General features: G+C 36.2%; 1 protein-coding gene across 7 annotated transcripts in view; it reads left to right on the top strand.

Moving 5' to 3' along the window:
• EPS8 (EGFR pathway substrate 8, signaling adaptor) overlaps window positions 1-20,018 on the top strand; it is a 132,415-nt gene that overhangs the window by 65,160 nt on the left and 47,237 nt on the right. For all 7 annotated transcript variants that reach the window (XR_014318202.1, XM_082768327.1, XM_082768325.1 and 4 more), the window contains 2 exons: window positions 14,051-14,141; window positions 15,227-15,300. Coding sequence is in view for 6 of the 7 variants with exons in the window: in XM_082768327.1 (XP_082624453.1) it covers window positions 14,080-14,141; window positions 15,227-15,300 (136 nt within the window). In the remaining variant the exon portion in view is untranslated. The remainder of the gene's footprint in view (window positions 1-14,050; window positions 14,142-15,226; window positions 15,301-20,018) is intronic.

Here is a 20,018-nt window from a genome sequence, read left to right on the forward strand (position 1 = left end):
CACCTTCAGTGCTCTGGACTCCAGCCATGCTGTTTTCCCTTCCATAAAGGGCACAAAGGTAGTTAGCTTGGCCATCTTGACTAGATATTAATTGTGCTGATGCCTTTGGCTATGAGCATCGACCTTGCTCTGCATGAGCAGAAAATGTCTCAGTAACCTCTCTGTTCATCCTGTGCAGTGTAATATCCCTGCAGAGCTGATAAGAGGAATAGCCACATAGTCCCCTGGGGTTGGTTAGGTCTATGGTGATGAATGGTGGCTGTATGGGGGCACAAGGCAGTCTCTTAGGAGAGCCGTGGCTCAGCTCTGCTTTGGGAGAACTCTTTACAGACCTCGTTGGTCTGTGCTGCTGACTGCATATTGTGGAGACTTTCCATCATCTTGTGGCCTCTCTTTGCAATAAAACTGAGTGAGAGCATCAGTGAAGTAATGCATATATAGCTTGTTTTTCAGTAAAGGCAAATCTGGAGAGAACAAAATAATTTAAAAAGTTGTTTAGGTCTATTTCATAAAGTGTAATGTAGTATCCAAGGAACAGGAGAAAAGTCTCCTTTCTGTGGATCTTTTGTAAAATCTGAGGCTATTGGACTAGGGAGTCTCTTCCTGGTTGGTTCATGGAGAAAATGTTCAAAATGTGACCCAAGCATGGGTAACTTGGGGACTAAGCTATTTGTTTGCAGATAAACAAATATGGGGCTGTCCTTCCCATTGTAAACCATCTTGTCCCTGTGCTAAATTTTAATTGTGCCATAGTGTCAGCTCTCTCGTGTGTGCTGGACTTCAAACTCAGGTGTCCCAAGGGAGTTTGAGATTTTTGTGTCTTATTTTTACTTCCCTGTAAAGTCAGAAAGAGGGCACAGATGACTGGAGTAGTTGTAGCTTCTGCCATTTCACCAAAGTCTGTGAAGATCTGCCTGCCTGTCAGATCTGTGAGTTTTCGGAAAGAATAAAGCAATAGCTGGGAAGCATAAATTGCCACATCTATTCATGAAGTCCCCTACCTACCGTAGGGAAATATGCTATTTGTAGCTGTCAGTGTTAATGATCTCAGTGGTCATCCAACCCAATCAGACAGGAGATGAGGACAGTCATGATGCTAATGGCAAGCTGAGTCACTTATTTAAGGGCCTTGAACAACATGGGGAACTGTTGTGGGGGCTGTGGCAGGCTTATTTTTTTCTAGAAAAACCTTGTTTTACAAAGTCTGCTGCAGATGTGCATGACAAAAGGAAAAGGAGGAGAAACACATAAGGCTGAATTAAACAATATGAGGAAAGAGAAGGGGTTATGTAAAGTTGAAGAAGCAAGGGGATATGGTTTAGAAAAACACTGAGATAATGAAAGATAATATATAGATGAAGTAACTGTAATATTTTTTCTTCCCCCTGAAATTTGCCTTGTGAGATCCTATGGGAAATGGAAGTTGACGTCTGCTTACTTTGGATAGTTGAGTTGGAAAAACAAATGAGATAGTATGCATGAGACATCACCCTTGTAGGCCTATTGCAGTGCTGATATGAGTGATAAGTTATAAAAGAGAGAGGAGGTTGCGGTGAGCCAACTCTTTATCAAACAAGACTGAAGGACAGGATATTTTTATAAGCCCATTTTAGCACTGATTGTGTGCATGTTATTACCTTTTATTCTTTTAAAAAAATTATTAAGCTAATGAATTGCTTGGGCATACTGTGCATAGAAGCAGTATCAAGTGAGTTTAAACTGCAACAAGGATTTAGAGTATTTATTGAGAACTTTTTCAGAGTAAGGCTAATGAGACCCTGGGGTACCCCAGACTTGGCTTTTAGCCTCTCTAGCTGGTGGCAGGAGGAGAGGTTGAGCAAATACTTTTGGGGAAGTACCTTGGCACAGTTGCTCCTTCCCTGAGGATGTGAGATGACTTCTTTCTTTCTCAGCCCCACTTTCTGTGATTGTGAAACTGTTTAGAAAAAATATTGCATTTGGTGGAAGGACATATGCATGGTAAAATCCGATGTGATCTGAGTAATTTTCCAATAACTTTCTTCTGGTTCCTTTGTAATCCAGGTCTGACCCAGACCTGCCCTAGGTTAGACAACAAGCGTCAGAGTCCTGCATGGAAGTGTGGATATCTAAGAGTCTTTGTCAATATATTTGTTAATTATTTATGCCACTAAAATATGAATACCCTTTAGTATCTTTTATCATTTTTAATTAAAGTGGAGTTCAAGAGGGTATATGCTTAACATTTGAAACCTATAAGGATAAAAGCTATTTTCATAAAAGAGCTTCTTTAAAAGCTTTTTGTTTTATTCTTTAGTCTTATTTTTCTGTTTTAGTTTCTCCTCACAGTAATATAAAGATACATGTATTGAAAACAAGTAATAAGCACTAGGAATGGCATACAGAAAAAAAAAAAAAAAAGATAAAAAATAGAGAAAAAAGTTCAGCTTTTCATAGGGTTTCAGAATTCTTCGGGTGTTTGCTAGAAGTGCTGGCACTAATCCAATGTGCTTTTATTGGCATGCATGAACAAATTATCCAGGACACAGCTATTTTTCTTACTGTAGTAAAAACAGGGACTCTGAATGGAGGCTTTGTGTAGGACAAATATTTTTCCTTTGAAACCGGGTAAGAGTTTAAAGTTTATCTAATGTGCCTTCTGGAAAAGGATATTTTTTCCTTTCCAATCTCATGAAATAGAATATATATTACAGTATAAGCAACTCAGAGCTCTGTAAACAAAATTAAATCATTGGTGAGGAGCTGGTGAAGTTTTATAATGAACAGGATTTCTTAGTTGCTTACAGTGTTGGGGAGAAATCTATTTATATGGGCCTTCCTCTTTCAAACAAGTTTCTGTGGATGCCCTCGCTCTAGCATCTTTTTCAAGGATATTTGTGTTTTATGCCCACATGAGTGTAACCAGGAGGAAAAAGGCCTTATAGATGAAGATCTCAAGGTAGCATTCGTTGTTTTAAGGACTATCTCAATGGGTAATCCTTCTTACTCCAGTTGAAATTGTAATTCACTTTGCAGTGATGTCATTGCTATGAAAGTCAAACAGCCCATGAAGTCTGTCAGTTCTGCTTGGTATCATATATTAGAAGTACCAAGGAGATGCAGAGTAGTTGAAATGTGTTTTTCTGGGAGCAGGGAATTGAAAGAGGGAAAATAAATAAAACCAACCAACCTATAGTGTCTTTGACTGTCAGTCTTGCAAGAGCCCTATAAATTAGTGACTCATCCTGAAAGCTAAAGAGACAACTTTATTCTTTCTTAGCACTGTAGGAAGGTAACCATATCTTTGAAAAAAGATTTTAGAAGTGTGTTTATGCCGTAGCACTGGAGTTAGTTCTAGAAAAATTCCAGAAGCGCGTGGAAATGAATAGTGCACTCCAGTTTTCCCCGGTCTATCACCTCACCTCTCCAAGCAGGAAAAAATCAAAAAACATTAGCACAAATGGCTTTTTTAGCTCCTTCCCTTTTTGCTCTCCACTTTACCACACACTCTTACTGCACACACGTGTGTTTCTAATAAAAGAACTAAGTGGAGAACAGTAATTCCATCTTCTAGAAGATTTTTGAGTGTTAGCTTCCTTCAAAACCTTTGGAAACTTTCTGAAAAACAGAGTTCTTCTGAGGTTTCCTGGGAGCAGGATGTAACGGGCCCCAGTCCAAGAATGAGGTTTCCATTGGGAGCCCAGCTGACATAATTAAAAAAAAGTAATAATTTGACCTTGGAAATGCCTCAGCAAAATGTTTTAAATTCAATGAATCATCAAATTGCAGTAAAATAACTGGTTGCAGCCTTTCAGAATCCCTTTCTAGTGATGCCTTATTAAATTTGATGTGGTAACCAGCAATGACAAATTCCTGGACAAAATTTTCTTGTGATATGTGAAAACTCAAACTCCACAATTAGAGGAAATTGGAGCCAAAACCGTTTTGTGCTGATTATAATTTGACTTTTTAAAAGGTTTATAATGTTGTCATCTTTAATCACTGAATGTTTGCTGGAAGCCTAGCGAATGATTCTAAGGGCATTGAAATTTATAAAACAAACAAAACTTTATACTTTTGCTTCTAAAAGTCAAGTCTGTAGCTCTGGCCATTCAAATCAGAGGCTGCTTTAGAAATGTGAATTTGTTAATTGGGGAAATATCACGTTTCTGTACTTAATCAAGTAGTTAAAAAATACTCAAAAACTTGACATAAGCTGAATATATGTTTTCATATCTGAAATGCATATAGAGGAAGAACTTTGCCCAGATTGCTGGAAGACAAAATTAGTATATGTATAGGGAGAAATAAATAACTGAAAATAGGAAAAATCAGAGACATTAAATGCCAGAATTTTAAATTGCTTTCCTTCCCACAAGTTGTGGAATCTGTTTCTGTTCAGTCTTACTTTGTTCCATGCTACCAAGGCTTAGTTACAGACATACACTGTTAATTCAGTAGTGGATTCTGACTTATACAGCTTAGTTCAGCATGTTCTTGTATACTTCACTTTGTGCTTAATAGTTGCTGTCCAATGAGAACTAGTCAGTTATCTATAGATTTTAAAATACTGCCTTTTGTTTACTCACTGCATTACAATAGAGTCTCTTTGGATTAAGTGTACATTAATGCAAACAAAAATGGATGTTCAAAATTTTTGGTGACCCAAATAATGATCACCAGCTGACGTTTGGGTGCAGGTGAGGTAGTGCGTGCCTGAAAGTGCTGAGAGCTGCATAGGCTGCATTCAAAGTCAAGGATCCTACTGATCATAGTCACACCTGTTTTTAACCCTAGGTGACATGAGGCAGTCCTTGAAGTCTGCTGTTGCACATTCCCCATTCAGAATTCAAAGCCTTGGAGAAATACTATGAGATGTAGAAAGACTGTCCATTTGGCTTTGCAGTTCTGTAAAAGCAAGCAAGTTGCACAGCTCTTGTCATATCTCTACGTTACTCCACTCTGCTATGGGACGAGAAATGATTTTGGATTACCTGATTGGTGTCAAGGGGTATTTCAATTAGAGGAGAAAACATATTTTTTCTAGTGCATACTTTCCAGTGACAACAAAATCTTATTGTATTTTTTTGCAGTATTAAACTGAACATGACAATTAGCTTGCTCATCACCCCTGGGTGATGGCAGTATGGATTCCTTCCTTCTTTCCAGGTGGGAAAATTGAACAGTTTTTTTAAAAGCCAGTGAGGCTGGTGTTAGGTCTTAAAATAGCTTCTGATGTAACTTGTTCTCCAATTCTCTTTAAAAATTAATTTTGTTTTCATCTGCCTTGTCTGTCTTCTGCCTATTTTCAAAGTCCGTGTGGTTTTGTTTTTGTTGTTAGTTTCCTATATGGATACTGAATCCAGCCCCCTGCTTATGGTGTCTCCTACTGTTAATGAAAAATAGAAGAGATAATGATCAATTGAGTGAGTGGATGGTGATTTAAATACAAATTTTCGGGAGCAGCATTTTTCTCACATAGATTAAAACACAGTAATTTTTTTTAGGCTCTTGAGTTTGAAAGAAATAGGGTTCCTGTAAAACAGGGTAAATTTTAAAGATAACATACTTTTCAGTTGTTAATGTCTTTCAACCAGCTTCAGTTAAATGTTGAGCATGCCCTGCTGTGAGGAAGGGCACAGAGGTTGCTGTCATACCATACATCTATGTAACTGTGTGGCTTTATGGACAAGTGTTCTGTGTTCTGTGTGTGCATGAAAAGTGAAAACCTGGTCTCTCCTGGGAGATATGCCTGGAATGAGTTCAAATACTTTCCAGGTAGCATGTGTTAATTTAGTACTTCAGTGTATAAATGATGTTGCAAGTTCATTGAAGAGTATTAGGGGAATATTTTTAAATTGCTTCTGAGAATATGAAGAGTCTACTGCCTCGTGAAGTGTTAGCATGTCTTGTTTAAGCCCAAAAACTTGTGATGGTGACATTAGTTTTAAAACATCTTAATCTAAACTCATGAGCTGTTACATATCAGCCTTGTGAAGCTTCATTTGCTGCCATTCGTGCACATTACTTGATCTAGATGAAACTAAAGACCTTTCTTAATTGGGAAGTTTGAAAAGTTAATCAGCATCATTGGAATACCTTATGTTAATTTTTTGTTTTAAAAGAAAAACTGTTAAGCTTGCAAGTAAGATGTGGATAGTTGGTTAAGCCAGTTTCATTTGGTTAACTTGCAGCAACAAGTAGTAATTTAACCATGAGTTCACTCATCTTTTGGCCAGATTAAGAGGAAATTTTAATCTGAAACAAAAACAACAGTTACAGACATATTCTTGTTCATTTTTAGATGTCTCTGCCATCTTTACTGTAAGTCTTCATTTTTTATTTTTAAATTCTTCTTATTTATTGATGTTTCTACAAGCACTTCACTGCAAGAAAATATTCAGAAGTAATTCGTCAGTTAAAGTGATAGCTTGTTTTTCACCTGAAAGGAAAAAATGTATGTTCAAATTTCATGAACCTTTTGAAAGGTAGTGTCTTCTGGGTAGTGGGAACCTTACTCTCATGGCATCTGGAAATAAGCACTCTTTGCAAACTTTCTTGCTGAGTTTTCTGCTGATCTATCTAAAAGTGCACAAAAGTATTAATATCATTTATAAGTTCTCCTTTTGAAAGTCAGATTGATGGCAAGCTGACTTTCAAATCAATGTCTGGAGTGCCCTCTTTTGAAATCTAATGATCTAGTTTGTAGTGTGCTGTATCAACAAATAGAAGGAAATAATGAAAAAAAAAAAAAAAACAGAGGGTGTGAGGAAGAGATATAAAGCTATGGTGTCTTTGCTATCTCAGTTGTATTCACTAGTTAGTGGTTCCAAACATTTTTATTTATTTATTTATTTTTTTAAATATAATAAAACCCGAGGAAATTATTTTACATCTCTCTGCAGGTGGAGATATTGAGAGCACTGTTGCAGCCATGTTGAAATAGGATTTGTACCCTCTGCTAGTTTGTGTGTCTGTCTGTGTGCTCTGAATTTTGGTGGATATTAAACTCGGATAGAATTTTAGTTTTCAGGTTTCTGTCTTGAAACTGCTCTATAGCTGTTTCTTGAACACTGGAAGGGGGAATTTAGTGATGGTGCTGGGCACAGCAAATGTGTTCCCAGCCTCCTTTCTGTGAGCCCACACAGTTGGATGCTGGCTCCTGGATGCAGTGGATGAGGCATTGAATTAAACTCTGGAGCAGTGTGCCAATGGCACTTCAAAGCTGTGGCCTCTTGAAACAGCTTATTCTTTGGTCCTCTTTATATACTTGAGCTAGACGTAGCATTGGCATTGATTTTTTTTGTTTGTTTTTATGGTAAATTTTAATTACATTTTTCTACCTCCTTCTATGAATTTCTTCACATGCCATAGCCACTTTCCTTTAGACTGTTCTTCTATATCTCTGGTTGTTTTTGCTTTTTTGTTTTGTTTATTTTGGTGTGTGTGTGTGTATATGTGGTGGGTTTTGTTGTGTGGCTTTTATTTTATACAAGATACTGGTCTTCCAACACTCTGATGCTTTCTGTAAGGTCTGCATAATTATCCTGACCTTAGTAATTAATACTTATCATGCTTTAGATGGGGTGGTTAATTCTCTAATTAAAAATATCAGTTAGTCATGGGTTTAATGCTTGCATATTTATTAACATTCCTTTGTAACAACAGAGATTTTAAGTCTATGAAGCTTTTGTATCTGTAAAACTGTTTTATTTTCTTTCAGTAGGGGTAATTATAAATCATGGCCCAGACCTGAGTGAAACGAATGGAAATAGGTTACCATGTCTGAATAAGAACCTGTTTTCAAGCAGGTTCTCTATTAGTGTGTCCATACAAAGAGCTAAATCTGTGAACAGGATCTATCTGAAGTTTATTCATTCAGTTTTTGCTTTTTAGCTTCATGTCTCTCCTTCCTCCAAATAGAAGATCCCTATCTTAAGTATATTGTCAGAATATTTTCTTAACAATGAATCACTGTAAAATACCATAAAAACAAAAAGAAAATTTATGGGACACTTTCTATATTGTTAGTTTTCCCAGCAGAAAACTTCTCTTTCAGCTAGCAATTCTTGCTCTGTAGCCTTGTCTTGTATTAACATATCCTGTCTCCTATGTTGACTGATAATTAAGTCTCAGAATTTTCTTAATAAATTTATCCTGTCTATTCTGCTGACAAGAATACTCCTGATGAATTTAATATGCTCCTACTGAAGGACTGAGGGAAAAATATTAAATATCAGAAAGTGTGAATAATAACCGAAGCACTTTTTTCAAATTGAAAAATCAGTGTTGATTGAACTCACTTGCTGCCCTGTTGTGTGGAGGTGAATACATTTATAAATCCCTCCTGCATGGTGCTATGTCTCCTGTCACACAGTGTCATCTCCCTCCTGGCCAGAGCCATAGTCATTCATAGGTCACCGTCACTAGATTCTTGAAATGCTCATACCCCTCTGTTCCCTGGTCTCAGTGGGCAGATAATATTCTATCTGTTCAGCTTTCTGTAAGGACCAAAATTCAGGGTGGGGGAAATGTCCACTCATTTCTTTAGCAGGAAACCCATTTAGCTACATTACATCCAGCAGAAGGGCTGATTGGGAATGCGCTGAAATCTAAGCTCAGGATGCAACTCAATGTAGATTTGTAAGACATAATGTAGCATAATGCCAATGGCCATGCTGGACAACTGGTCTAGATTCGGAGAAGACCTGAAAGTAACAACTTTTTCAAAATGAATTTATTGTGGTTATTGTACTTAACATGTTTACTTGAAGTTCTGATGCTCAGACATGGGTGTATACCAGAGCACCTGTTCTTTCTGAAAAAAGCTTCAACCTCCCTCCCCATCCATCATTAGTAAAGAGTGGCTTGAAAGAGGCAAAAGGGACAACAGCCAGAGCAATGGTGAAAGAAGGCCAAGTCTTTTGTCTTGAAATTGCATCACTTGTCAGGTCTAGCTTTCAAATTTGTGTGTTATGTTTACCATCATCTTTTTACTGTTCTTTCAATGCTCTAGTCCCCTTAACAGGAAATGGAAAACATTATACTTTGAACCTGCTGCCAGAGAAATTCTGATATCAATGTGAAGAGGATGGAAAATCCCCAATGATCATTTATGAAGCAATACCTACTTGAATGCATGTGTGTGCATCTTGATGTTTGTCTAAAGGCAGGATGCTGAACAGAGTGCAGAAGGCATATTTGCTCTTGGTTGTTGTCTGAAACGAGTCTTGAAGTAGAGGGCAGTGGCAACATTTCATTTGAGACCATCTGTGACTTCCAGCAGGACTTTCCCATTCATAAAATCTGTGGTTGTGGTGAAGATAGAGAAGAAGAAGTTACACACAAGAGGCCAAGACACCGATACAAAAGTACACAAAGAATAAGTGAAGAAGTGACCTTAGTGTAGAGGTACAAGGGGATTAAAAAGTACCAGTTATCATGTAGGAGTAACATGGGTTTGAAGGAAGGCACATGTGGGTGAAGAGGGTGAATCAAGAAGCAGCATGTGAAATATAAGAAATGAAACAGCAAGCAAGTTTGCAAGAACAGCAGCACTGAATGCTGCGGAATAGCAATGCTAGGCATTCTTATTGAAGCTATAGTGAGTTACAGCATAGTATGGACTCATCTGATATTTTGTTGTTTTTATTGCTCCCTCCCCCCCTCTTTTTTTAAGGGGAAAGGTTGGAGAGACAGGGTCCTTTTCTGACTTTGATACAATGTCAGATCTGCTACAGATAAGGGTTACCTTGTAATGGTCCACTTGCTTTTGTTTGCTGGAGTTACAGTCTGCGCCTGTTATCTAGCTGAGGAAGAATCTGTGTGTTTTTTGGGGCATGTGGTAACAATGGCGTGTGACTAATAACATTTTCTTAATCGGTAGATAATTACTGTTCCAGCCATTCTTGGCTTTCCTCTTCCTTCCCCCGCATCCTCCTCTCTTTAACCCTCCCGGCTCCTTGCATAATGTCTAAAAACCCCACACCACTCAGCTGTTTCTTTATTATTTTATTTTATTTTATTTTATTTTATTTTATTTTATTTTATTTTATTTTATTTTATTTTATTTATTTTCCATTTGATATTGTGATCTATCACTGGTGAGACTGATTGATTCAGGATGAGTGGAAAGAGCACCAGGGTCTTATATATCTCATTTTCTATAATGAGATAGTTCTGCCCTTCTAGAAAAGGGATTTTTAAAATAAATTGAGGGATTTTGTTTCCTTCAAATTCCTACTAGGAAATTAAATGGCAGGATGTGTGAGTTGTATATGTATCAGCTTGTTCTTGCACACAAATTATATTGCCTTCATTAGGATGCTGTGCTGTAAGGTGGGGAAGGTAAGGAGTATTTTAGGATTTGGGCATATTTTTAATGAATATTTATGACAAATGAAATCATCTTGTATACCACTGCTGTACTGCCATATTTGAGGTTAGCCCACTAGTAGCTGTCAACTGAAGAACCAAGTTATATTTTGCTCAGAAATGGTTTGTCATTTACAAACCTTTGTCATTTATGTTGCTGCTTAATGTTGGTATCTTAGAGTCCTGCCAAAAATAAAGCTGATGGCACTGGTGAAGTCCTGGGTGGATTCTTTTTCTTCAGTCTCAGATCCTGCCAGAAATTGATTGTTTTTTGTTTTGTTTTGCATTAAGGAATTTCCTACTTAAAGCTATTTTTCTCATGATATTGATTTTATGTATTTTTTAATATACTTCTACATAAGTATTTTAACATTTATCTCGCTATTTATTATTATTTTTACCTATTTTCTTATGAGTTTTTTCTTCCTAAATTCTTGCTTAGTTTTCCTGTTATAAAATATTTACTGTTCAGAGTAGGCTTTATTTCTTCTCAGGATTCTTAAAAAGGCATGATCGTACTTGGATATATTCACAAGTAAACTGTTGATACTTCAGGTCTACTTGAAGAGGGATTGTACAGTTAATTTTGAATGATGTTTATCTTAAAATCTATGGCACCAGTATATTTTACTGTGAACTGGTGAGCTGAGGTGAAAGGGAAGATTAAGGAGGAAGTGGAGTTTATTAATAGACTCCTGGACGACAAAAGTTTAGCAATGTGTGCTGGTTGACTTTTTCTGTGGGACTGTTTGTAAGAGATGAAAGAGTATTTGAGATGAAAAATACAGCAAAGAAAGATGTATAAGTGCATAGTAAGTGAAGCACTACACTTTGTTATTCTTTTATGTCTGCCTTGTCTCCATTATGCACCTAAGAAAATTTTAGTGTTTTCTTAAAATGTTTTTTTTTTTTTTTTTTTTTTTTTCCAGAAATATTTAGACTGAGAGAGATGAAATAGCATGATAATTTTGGTGGAATCATCACTACTGAGGACTAATTATGAATAATGACTGTGAAGGGTTAGATTTTATTCACATTCAGGAGCTTTCTTGAACAAAGTTATGAGAAGTACTGTGTAGGCTCTGGAATTGTGCCATCAAAGTAGTAATCTTGATGTTTCAAAAGCATTTGATTTCCTCTAATGGCATAAGAGATTGGAAATACTGTTGGCTTTACCCAAATCAAATAGAATATGGTGTTTTGTTTGCAAATCAGCTAAAACTCACTAAAAATTTTGTGCTTACTTGGCATAACAAGACTACATCTCCCTCTCCCTTCCCATCTCCCTCTTTGCTTTTTCCCTGAGGCAGACAAAACTTCTAACTTCGGTTTTGCACCATCACTTGATCCCAAATGCAGTTTTAAAGCTTTTTGTATTAATGCTAAGTGGTGTTACACTTCACAGCGAGCGAGTATTTAATCAAGGTATTTTCTTCTGATGTGAAAATTTTCTGTTCAAGGTCATTGTTGCTATAAAACTTGCAGTGCATTATGCTAATTTCAAAGACTGAAGCTTTGACTTTTAAGATATTACTTTGCTTCTACTTAAAATGTTTCACCACTATCATAAACTTAAGTGGAGTAAAAGTAACAAATTGTTATGTTGCAACTAATGTTGCTGATTAAGAAGAAAAATTATGTCAGAGAAGCAAAATAATTTTGATTTTAAAAAATGTGTTTGTTTGTTTCCAGATAACTTTAAAATGAATTGTTGAGGAATTTGTGATCTGAAAAATCACAGGTGGTAAATGGGTATAGAGAATAAAGTAAGAGTCATCTTAATAAAAGTATGCGTGGAAAGTATATGAAAAGAGGGATACTGAAAGATAATGGACATAATTTGTGGAAGTTTTATGATCCACTCACTCTTAGGAAGCTAATCCTACTGTAAATTGTTAAGCAGTGTATCAAAATTGAGCAGTGTTTGCAGATGATAAGAATTAATAGTGAATATGAAGTGTCAAAGAGCTTAATAACAGTGTGATCTAGAGAACAGCAGTTGTGAGTGGCTGTGGTCCATGTGTGTATTAGAATGGCACAAGGAGCGCACAACGACCTGGCACATCCTGCTGTATAAATGAATATTTCTGTTCTTTCAAGTCATGGGTCAATTCTAGGATGCTTCCAAAAGATTGTAATTGCTCATGAATTGAACAGTGCTCAGCATGGGGAGCGATTTGTTTTAGACAGCTGTCAAGTATTGCATTGTGTGAAAAGTGGCCTAAGAGCAGCCAAACATGCTACCAAATTAGGTATGTGATATGTTATTGGTGATACACAGGAGAGCTGGAGGTAAAATACACGTCTGTCAGTAAAGATCCTTTGCAAGGAGCAATCAAAGATTTAAAAGGAAAAAAAAAAAAAAAAAGAAAAAGAAAAAGATTATAAAGTATGTGCTTGCAGTAGGGGAAATAGCACACTTCCACATGGTGACAGTCGGCATCTAATCAATATAGCTCTGTTCTAGTTAGCTTTGCTAACTGCATCTCAGGTAAGAGATTTTGGGTAAGAAAGATATAAAAATGACTCTGCTGAGTGCAGAAGTCTCAACCCAGCTTTTAGGTCTTGAAATAGCAGAAGGCTTTGGAGCTGAGGACAGAATTCATTTTAGATTTGTGTTTCTGCATGAAAAAGGAAGGGAGCATAACACATACAAAGTGCAGTATGCACTATAGATCAATTGGCTGCTGCTTCATTGTAAAACAGTTAAATTAAGCAGTAGGCTGACAGTGATTCAGAAAATAAGCTGCTTGTAAAATGGCTTTAGTACAACAAAGCAGGTTGTGCTTACTTTTGGAAATGGAACATCTGTTGGATACAAATTTTATCTGACATACTTTTGAATATTTTGTGGAATTAAAATAGTTTATTCTAAGTTGAAATAGTTTTTTCTATTTAATGACTCTGGATTCTAGATAATTAATCAAATATGTACTTTATATACACATATGGAAGAATATTTGCTTATGGTAAATTCAAATAGTGATTTATTAATTGTAATATGAAAATCGTTTACCAGAGTCAATTTTAATTTCAATAGCATGATAATAAAGGGGCAAATTCTTTTAACTCTTTCATCATAGCTTTCTCAGGATTGCTATTATATGAGAGCTTCATTTGGCACACTAAACTTTCAGGAAATTACATGCTGCTAAAAAATATATATATATTTTTTTCAGTCCCAAAATAACTAACCTTGCAAGTTTCCTCCTGTGTAAACAATTGTGTTTTGTTTTGATAATGCATTTTTCTAAAAATTCAGCTGATACATTTTATAGAAGAAATATGTATCAAAAATTCATTTCTAAAGTTGCTTTCAAATAATTGAATTGTGGTTTAAACTCAAGCATGCTTGATTATTAAAGTTGCCATTTGAAACATCTTGTCCACTTCTGCAGCAGATGTTCTTTGCTTAGTTAGCCTTTTATTTTACAAGTTTTTCCTAAAGACTAGTCTAATGGTTTAGTTCACCAAATTATAAATTATTTGAAGCAAAACCTATCAAATTTCAACTGGGGGAAGTTCTGTAATAGGTCTTTAAGGTATTGCCACAATACAAGTAATAACAATTGAGCTTGTGGATGCAATTCCTTTCCCATTTCAGCCGTAACTTTTTCATTAGGTTTGTATTGCATCTGTATTAAACCTTCATCTTTTTTAGAGACTTCAATTCATTTGCTGCTGTTTCTTTTCGCAGATCACTTCCCTCAGTAAGTGACAGTAAGAATGAATGGACATATATCAAATACCCCTCCTGGTGGATATGGAAGTTATTCTCCTCAAATCAAGTAAGGTTATGCCTTTGATTTTCCTTCTATGGACAAAAAAATAGTTTTGTGCTTTTTCCTTACTCTTTCATTTCAGATGGAGCCATGATTATTAGAGTTCATTGGAATAATACAAAGGCAATTTCTGTGAAAGAGTGTTACAGCTTCCCAACTATGTTACCAAACTGATAGGTATTATCTGACTGATTTTTCTATCAGTGTAAGGGTAAAGTTGTATTAAGGAATGTAGTCATCTGGCATAGAAAAATAAATTGCTGTAGCCACAATATAATTCATACATGACTCAGAGAGGTCTTTGTATGCCTGAGCTGTTTAAGGCTAGCTCTGAGTGAATGCATTTTTGTGCATCAAAGATGAGGCTGCTCTTCCCATCTGTGAGAAAATACCATTTCCTGGTAAACAGAACTGAGAAACTGTTGCTTTCCTTGAAAGTGTTACCTTTTCTGAGATAGGAGGATGTTCCTTGTGTCAGAAGCATGGCACTAGACTTCATTCACACCACTAATGAGAACTGGCCTAATCTGATGCAAAAGAACATGTATTTCTGTATGGAGCAGGGCATCTGTGCTATCATCTGCTTCTTATATTGTTGTCCCTTTACAAGGAGTTTGTATATGAATCATTATTGCTGTTACACTAGAAGGAAGTTGGATTGTCTTTTAATTTGTTGTAGGCAGCGATATGCCTTTTATTTTTTATGAAAACCACATAAAACTGTTAAAAACAATTAACACTCGTGTACATAGGCAAAAGACAAAATCCTACTAAGTCTTTGGCGTAGTCTTCATTATTATTCCTTCATAGTAATTACTCTTACCTTATGGTAGTGTTTATATGTATACCATACCCCCCCGTGCATGATGTTGTATTAATGCAACAAAAAATAGCACATAAAGGCTTCCAACCTAAGAGAAATACACTTCATTATATTCATGATGCAGAACCAGTATCCAGTAGCATTACCTCTGTTAGCAATGTTGTAGGTGTGTATAGCCCTACATAATGGAAGGGTTTTATTCAATGCCTGTGTCTTTGTAGCAAATATATCTATTCAGAAGTTAACCAGAAATGTTTTTTCCTTCCAGTGGCTATGGCTCACCAACATTTGGTCAGGCAGAGAGGGAGCAGAATTCAAGAACAAGTGCAAAGGCTCTTTATGGTAAGATGGCATAAAGTCACTGAACTTCTATGTTAGAATTGTTATTTAAACATTGATTGTGATGTCTTGGTATATATTTTATTTATGTCTTTTGTATAGTATGTATACAAAACTGAAATGTGTATGTATATGTTTATAGGTATGTATATTATGTATCTGTCAATATGTATTAACAAAATAAAAGAATTAAGTGATTTTATTCTTACTAAAGTGATAGTTTTCAACAATGATTTCTGCATCCTGTGTATGTTCACTCGACATACTAATTATGCGTGCTGACAGAAAGAGTAGGTGGTAACAAACCAGCAAGAGACATTCTGATGATTATTTCATCTGCAGATTATTTTTTTGGCATGCATTTCACTATTTTCATTTTATATCATCCTAATCATTTTTCAAAAGTGCATGTTTTGCATGATGTGTCAGTAGTAGCAAGTATTTTAGCCATGTCCTTTAATCTTTTAAAATGATACCTGTATGAGGTTTTTCATGTCAAACATCATGGAATATTTGTATGTAAGTAGAATATGGGGACAAGTGAGTAAATTTGAAACATATAACAGTAAACGGCCTTTTACTTCTGAAATAATTTAATTCAAGTATTAACTGAAAATACTTACTGTTTAACTACTGTGTTACAGGTGGCTACTATAAAATGAGTTGTTGATTTTGTTTTACTGTCATTGCTAGTAGATAGATCAAAAAATTGCAGTAGTAATTGACAAGAACTGAATGAAGTAGAAGATTCAGTTATCCTGGAGATTCAAGTAAAGATACATTTCCACAACCTTTAGAGAGGGGTTTGTACATTTTACTGTTTCTGCTCAGTTTTATATACATAAACTAGGCTGTCAGTATCACCAACTGTATGAGCTGGAGTAAACAAGAAAAATACCTAAAACCTTCCTCAAATTCTAGGCACTTATATATTACTTTTAGGAATCATGTTACCATTCTGCTGCATCTGTCATGTGTCTTCAATGTTTTTTCCTTTGTCATGCTTAGGAATTTTGTGCATTCTGTCCCATTGTGCATTCTGTGGGAAGCAGTTAAATATAAAATATTTTATTATTAATTTATAATTAATAGCTAATGTATGTGTTTTGTTTGACCCGTGAGACTGAAAGACTATGAGCAGATTGAAGGCTCTCATTTTTTTTATGTATATGTATACTTCATGCAACTATACCAGTTATGTAAATACTTCAAGCCTATGTATTTAATAGATTCACTTATAGATATCTAAATAGTTTTAGTGGAACTAACATGGACCACATTGTGGTTTTTTGTTTTGTTTTGTTTTGTTTTATGAAAGCTGGCAATGTAATGCTAGCAGCAAATTTTGTTCATGACAAACTTCCTTTTCTGGAAGTCATTTTCTGAATGTTATTTGGACTAAAGTGCACCTATCCATGGATATCAACAGGTAGAAATGGTACCTGAGTTCCTAAGTCACCACTAAATCTTGAATGCAATTTTTTCCAGTCACAGTGAAGATCTTAAAACATCTATCTATCTATCTATTTATCTATCTATCTATCTATCTATTTACTTATCTACATATGTATATATATACATCATGGCATGAAGTTTAACTGTTGAGTCCCAGTGCTTATTTTGGTAAGGTCATTCATGATTATTCAGTCCTTCAGTCTTCAGGAAGAAGGCTGACTGCACTGCTGATTGGGAAAAGAGGCTGGAGTTTTATTTGTGTTACAGACAGTTTGGTTAAAAAACAGACTGCAGCCATTGCTATCTCTGATGTGGTTACCTGATAGCAAAAACTTGTTTGCAACTGCCTTTTCCTGTGTCAAATAATCTCTGTTTTGACGCATTTCCTGCCTGAAATGAAATGTTTTCTATTTGCATGATAAATGTCTCCCTGACCTAAGAGAAAGGATGCCCTCTACACATTCTTAGGGTTTTTATTTCATTATTCAATTCCTCATCTCTCCATCTGAAATGGGTTTTGGCTCGTACTGTCATCTGTTGTTCTAGCATTAGCTTCTCCATCTGTCTTCTGCTGTTCAGCACACAGGGAGACGTGCAGCATCGGTTGGATCCAATAGCCAGTGCTGCACTGGGAGTTTGCCAGTGAGTGACAAATTGCGGAGCAGCCCCCTTTCCCAGCAGTCATAAGCTAGTGTTTCACTCCAAATCGTTGGACTGTTATTCAGTACAGAATTGGAAGATTTTATGAAAGTAACTCTATCAGAAAAGACCAGGTGTTTTATATATTGTGTTTATATTCCCATGGCCGTGATTAGGTGCTAGCAATGAAATTGCATGTGTATCTTTGTATTGCTCAAATACCTCATTCAGAGTAAGAAATGTAGTGTAATAGGGGTCTGTTAAAATAAGCCAGCTGTGTAACATTCTTGTGTTATTTGATACTCAAATGAATTAAACTAACAATTGACTTCTAAACAATACACCTTCTCTGATAGCTAGCTGCATGTAGCCATCAGGGAGAATGATAGCAAGAGTTTCTGAAAGTGATAGTGTTTACTCCTCTGATACTGACATTTGTTTTTAAATCAAGTTTTGACCTTTCTCCTTGGAGGTGTAGATCACAACTCCTGCACTTTGCTCTGAGTCTCAGTTTTCTCCAGCTGCTGCAATATATTCTTAAAGGGGTATCAGCAATCAGTCCAATGCAACCATAAATATACAGTAGTACTAAGTATTGTGGTTTTCTGCTTGTCAATGTGTGGTAATAATTTACAGTTGTATCAGGATTTGTAGGGTAGTTTGTGAGACACTTAATCCATCTCCATGTGGATTGCTATCTAATTTCAGAGCTTTGTCTCTTTTTATACTATATAGACATTTTCCAGTTTCCCTATGGAAGGGTAAGATAGGATTCACTGTTATCCTCCTTTGCACTATCATAACTGGAGTGCTGATAACTTTTATTACATCTTTGATGCAATTATCGGGGGAAGTCTTGGCACAGGAACTCTTCATTTCTGTTCTAGGCTCTAGGCACTGAAAATTTGTTTGTACCTAAACATAGCATAGCCCTAACCAGCACCACTTGTGCTTTGAGTTATCCATGAAGACCCAGCCACTGGACTTTTATATTTGGAAAGAATTACTTAGATAAAGAATCTACCTAGATAATCTACCTAGATAAAGAATCGGATTTGTTTTAGAATCACAGAATATCTCAAGGTGGAAGGGACCCACAAGGATCACATCCAAATCCTGGCTTTGCACAGGACCACCCAAAAACCAGACCCTATGTCTGAGAGTGTTGTCCAAATGCTTCTTGAAATACAGCAGGCTCAGTGCTGTGACCACTGCCGTGGGGAGCCTGTCCCAGTGTCCACCACCCTCTCAATGAAGAGCCTTCTGATACCTTGCTGTGATTTTTCTGTGCTCTTTCTACTGGACAATGACAGTCAGACTGCGGTAGGATTTATTAAGCAACTTTCTGATTTGCCATTTAGCTGCAGTCTCTTCCAGTGGAAAAATGGGTGAGAGGATTCTATGTATGTCAGGTTCTGTACATAGCTCTGCCTCAAATGACCTTGGGCAAAGCTGGTATTTTTGTCTGAAACCATGGAGTAGTTACCTTTCCAAAGTATGAAATGGCCAGAAATAACTAGGGAGAGCACAAAGTTTTGTTGTAATGAGGGCAATAATGAGTCTGTGTAGGGTACTGCCTATTGTATTTTTGGCTTGTCCAAAAGCCTTTCGCTGAGAGTTTTTTCATTTGTTTTTGTTATCTTGTGTTTCTGTGGCTGCTTCCAAGTTTAGTATGAAGTCAGCACCCTTTCACATCTTTTTAAAACCATAAATGTGGTCCATCCCTGGTGATTGGTAAATGCAGTAAGTTCACAAAGACTAGAAGAGCCATAGCATCACTCCACATCAGAAAGAGGCAGGAATATTGCTTTCTGTGGATCAATATTTGTGTTCCTTTGAAAAGCTTAGTAACTAGTAGATCTTATAGTCAGGGCCTATAAGTGAAAAGCTGTTCTGCTTTTAAGCTTATTGTGCTTGCCTTGTGAGAGATTTTATTTTGCTCAGATTCCTCCAGGTTGCTTTTGCTGTATATAATTGTGATTAAGAATTTGGTGTCTTCTGTTGTGATTCTTTTTATCTCTGTTTTCATGCTTTCTTTTATCAGAGGAAAATATTTTAGATAAATTGTGTGCAGTGCATCAGCTAAGTTTGAACTTACTGTACTATGAAGGCTGCACTGTTTTACATATTGGATGTAAGAGCTGTAATAAATAGAATAAACAGGAAAAAAAAAGAAAAAAAGAAAGAAAAAAAGAAAAAAAGTTGTGATTGTTTTATTCATCATATCTCAAAGCCTCTGTTGTAGAATATCACTTTAACTGCAATAATTCTCTTCATGCTTGAAGGGACCCATGAGAGGCTGAGATTGATTGGGAGGATTAGGAGAGTGAAATGGAACATATAAAACATTTATTTTTTTTTCACTGTAAAGACTTGAACCCAGCCAGCACCTAAGGACTTACCCTGAGTGAGTTGCTTCGTCACTACCCCTCTCTCACTGCACAGTGAGATTGAGGAGGGAATAGAAAGAGCAAAAGCAAGGAAAAAGCTCATGGATTAATATAAAGATAGTTTGATAAATGAGAGGAAAAAGAACTAAAAACAAACAAATGAAATAAAAAAGAGCAATGCAAAGGCATTTTGTATAACATACTACATACCAGCCTCCAACAGGCAGATCAATGTCC

The sequence above is a fragment of the Aythya marila genome, assembly GCF_965140915.1.
Source record: "Aythya marila genome assembly, chromosome: 1".
Classification (NCBI taxonomy): Eukaryota; Metazoa; Chordata; class Aves; order Anseriformes; family Anatidae; genus Aythya; species Aythya marila.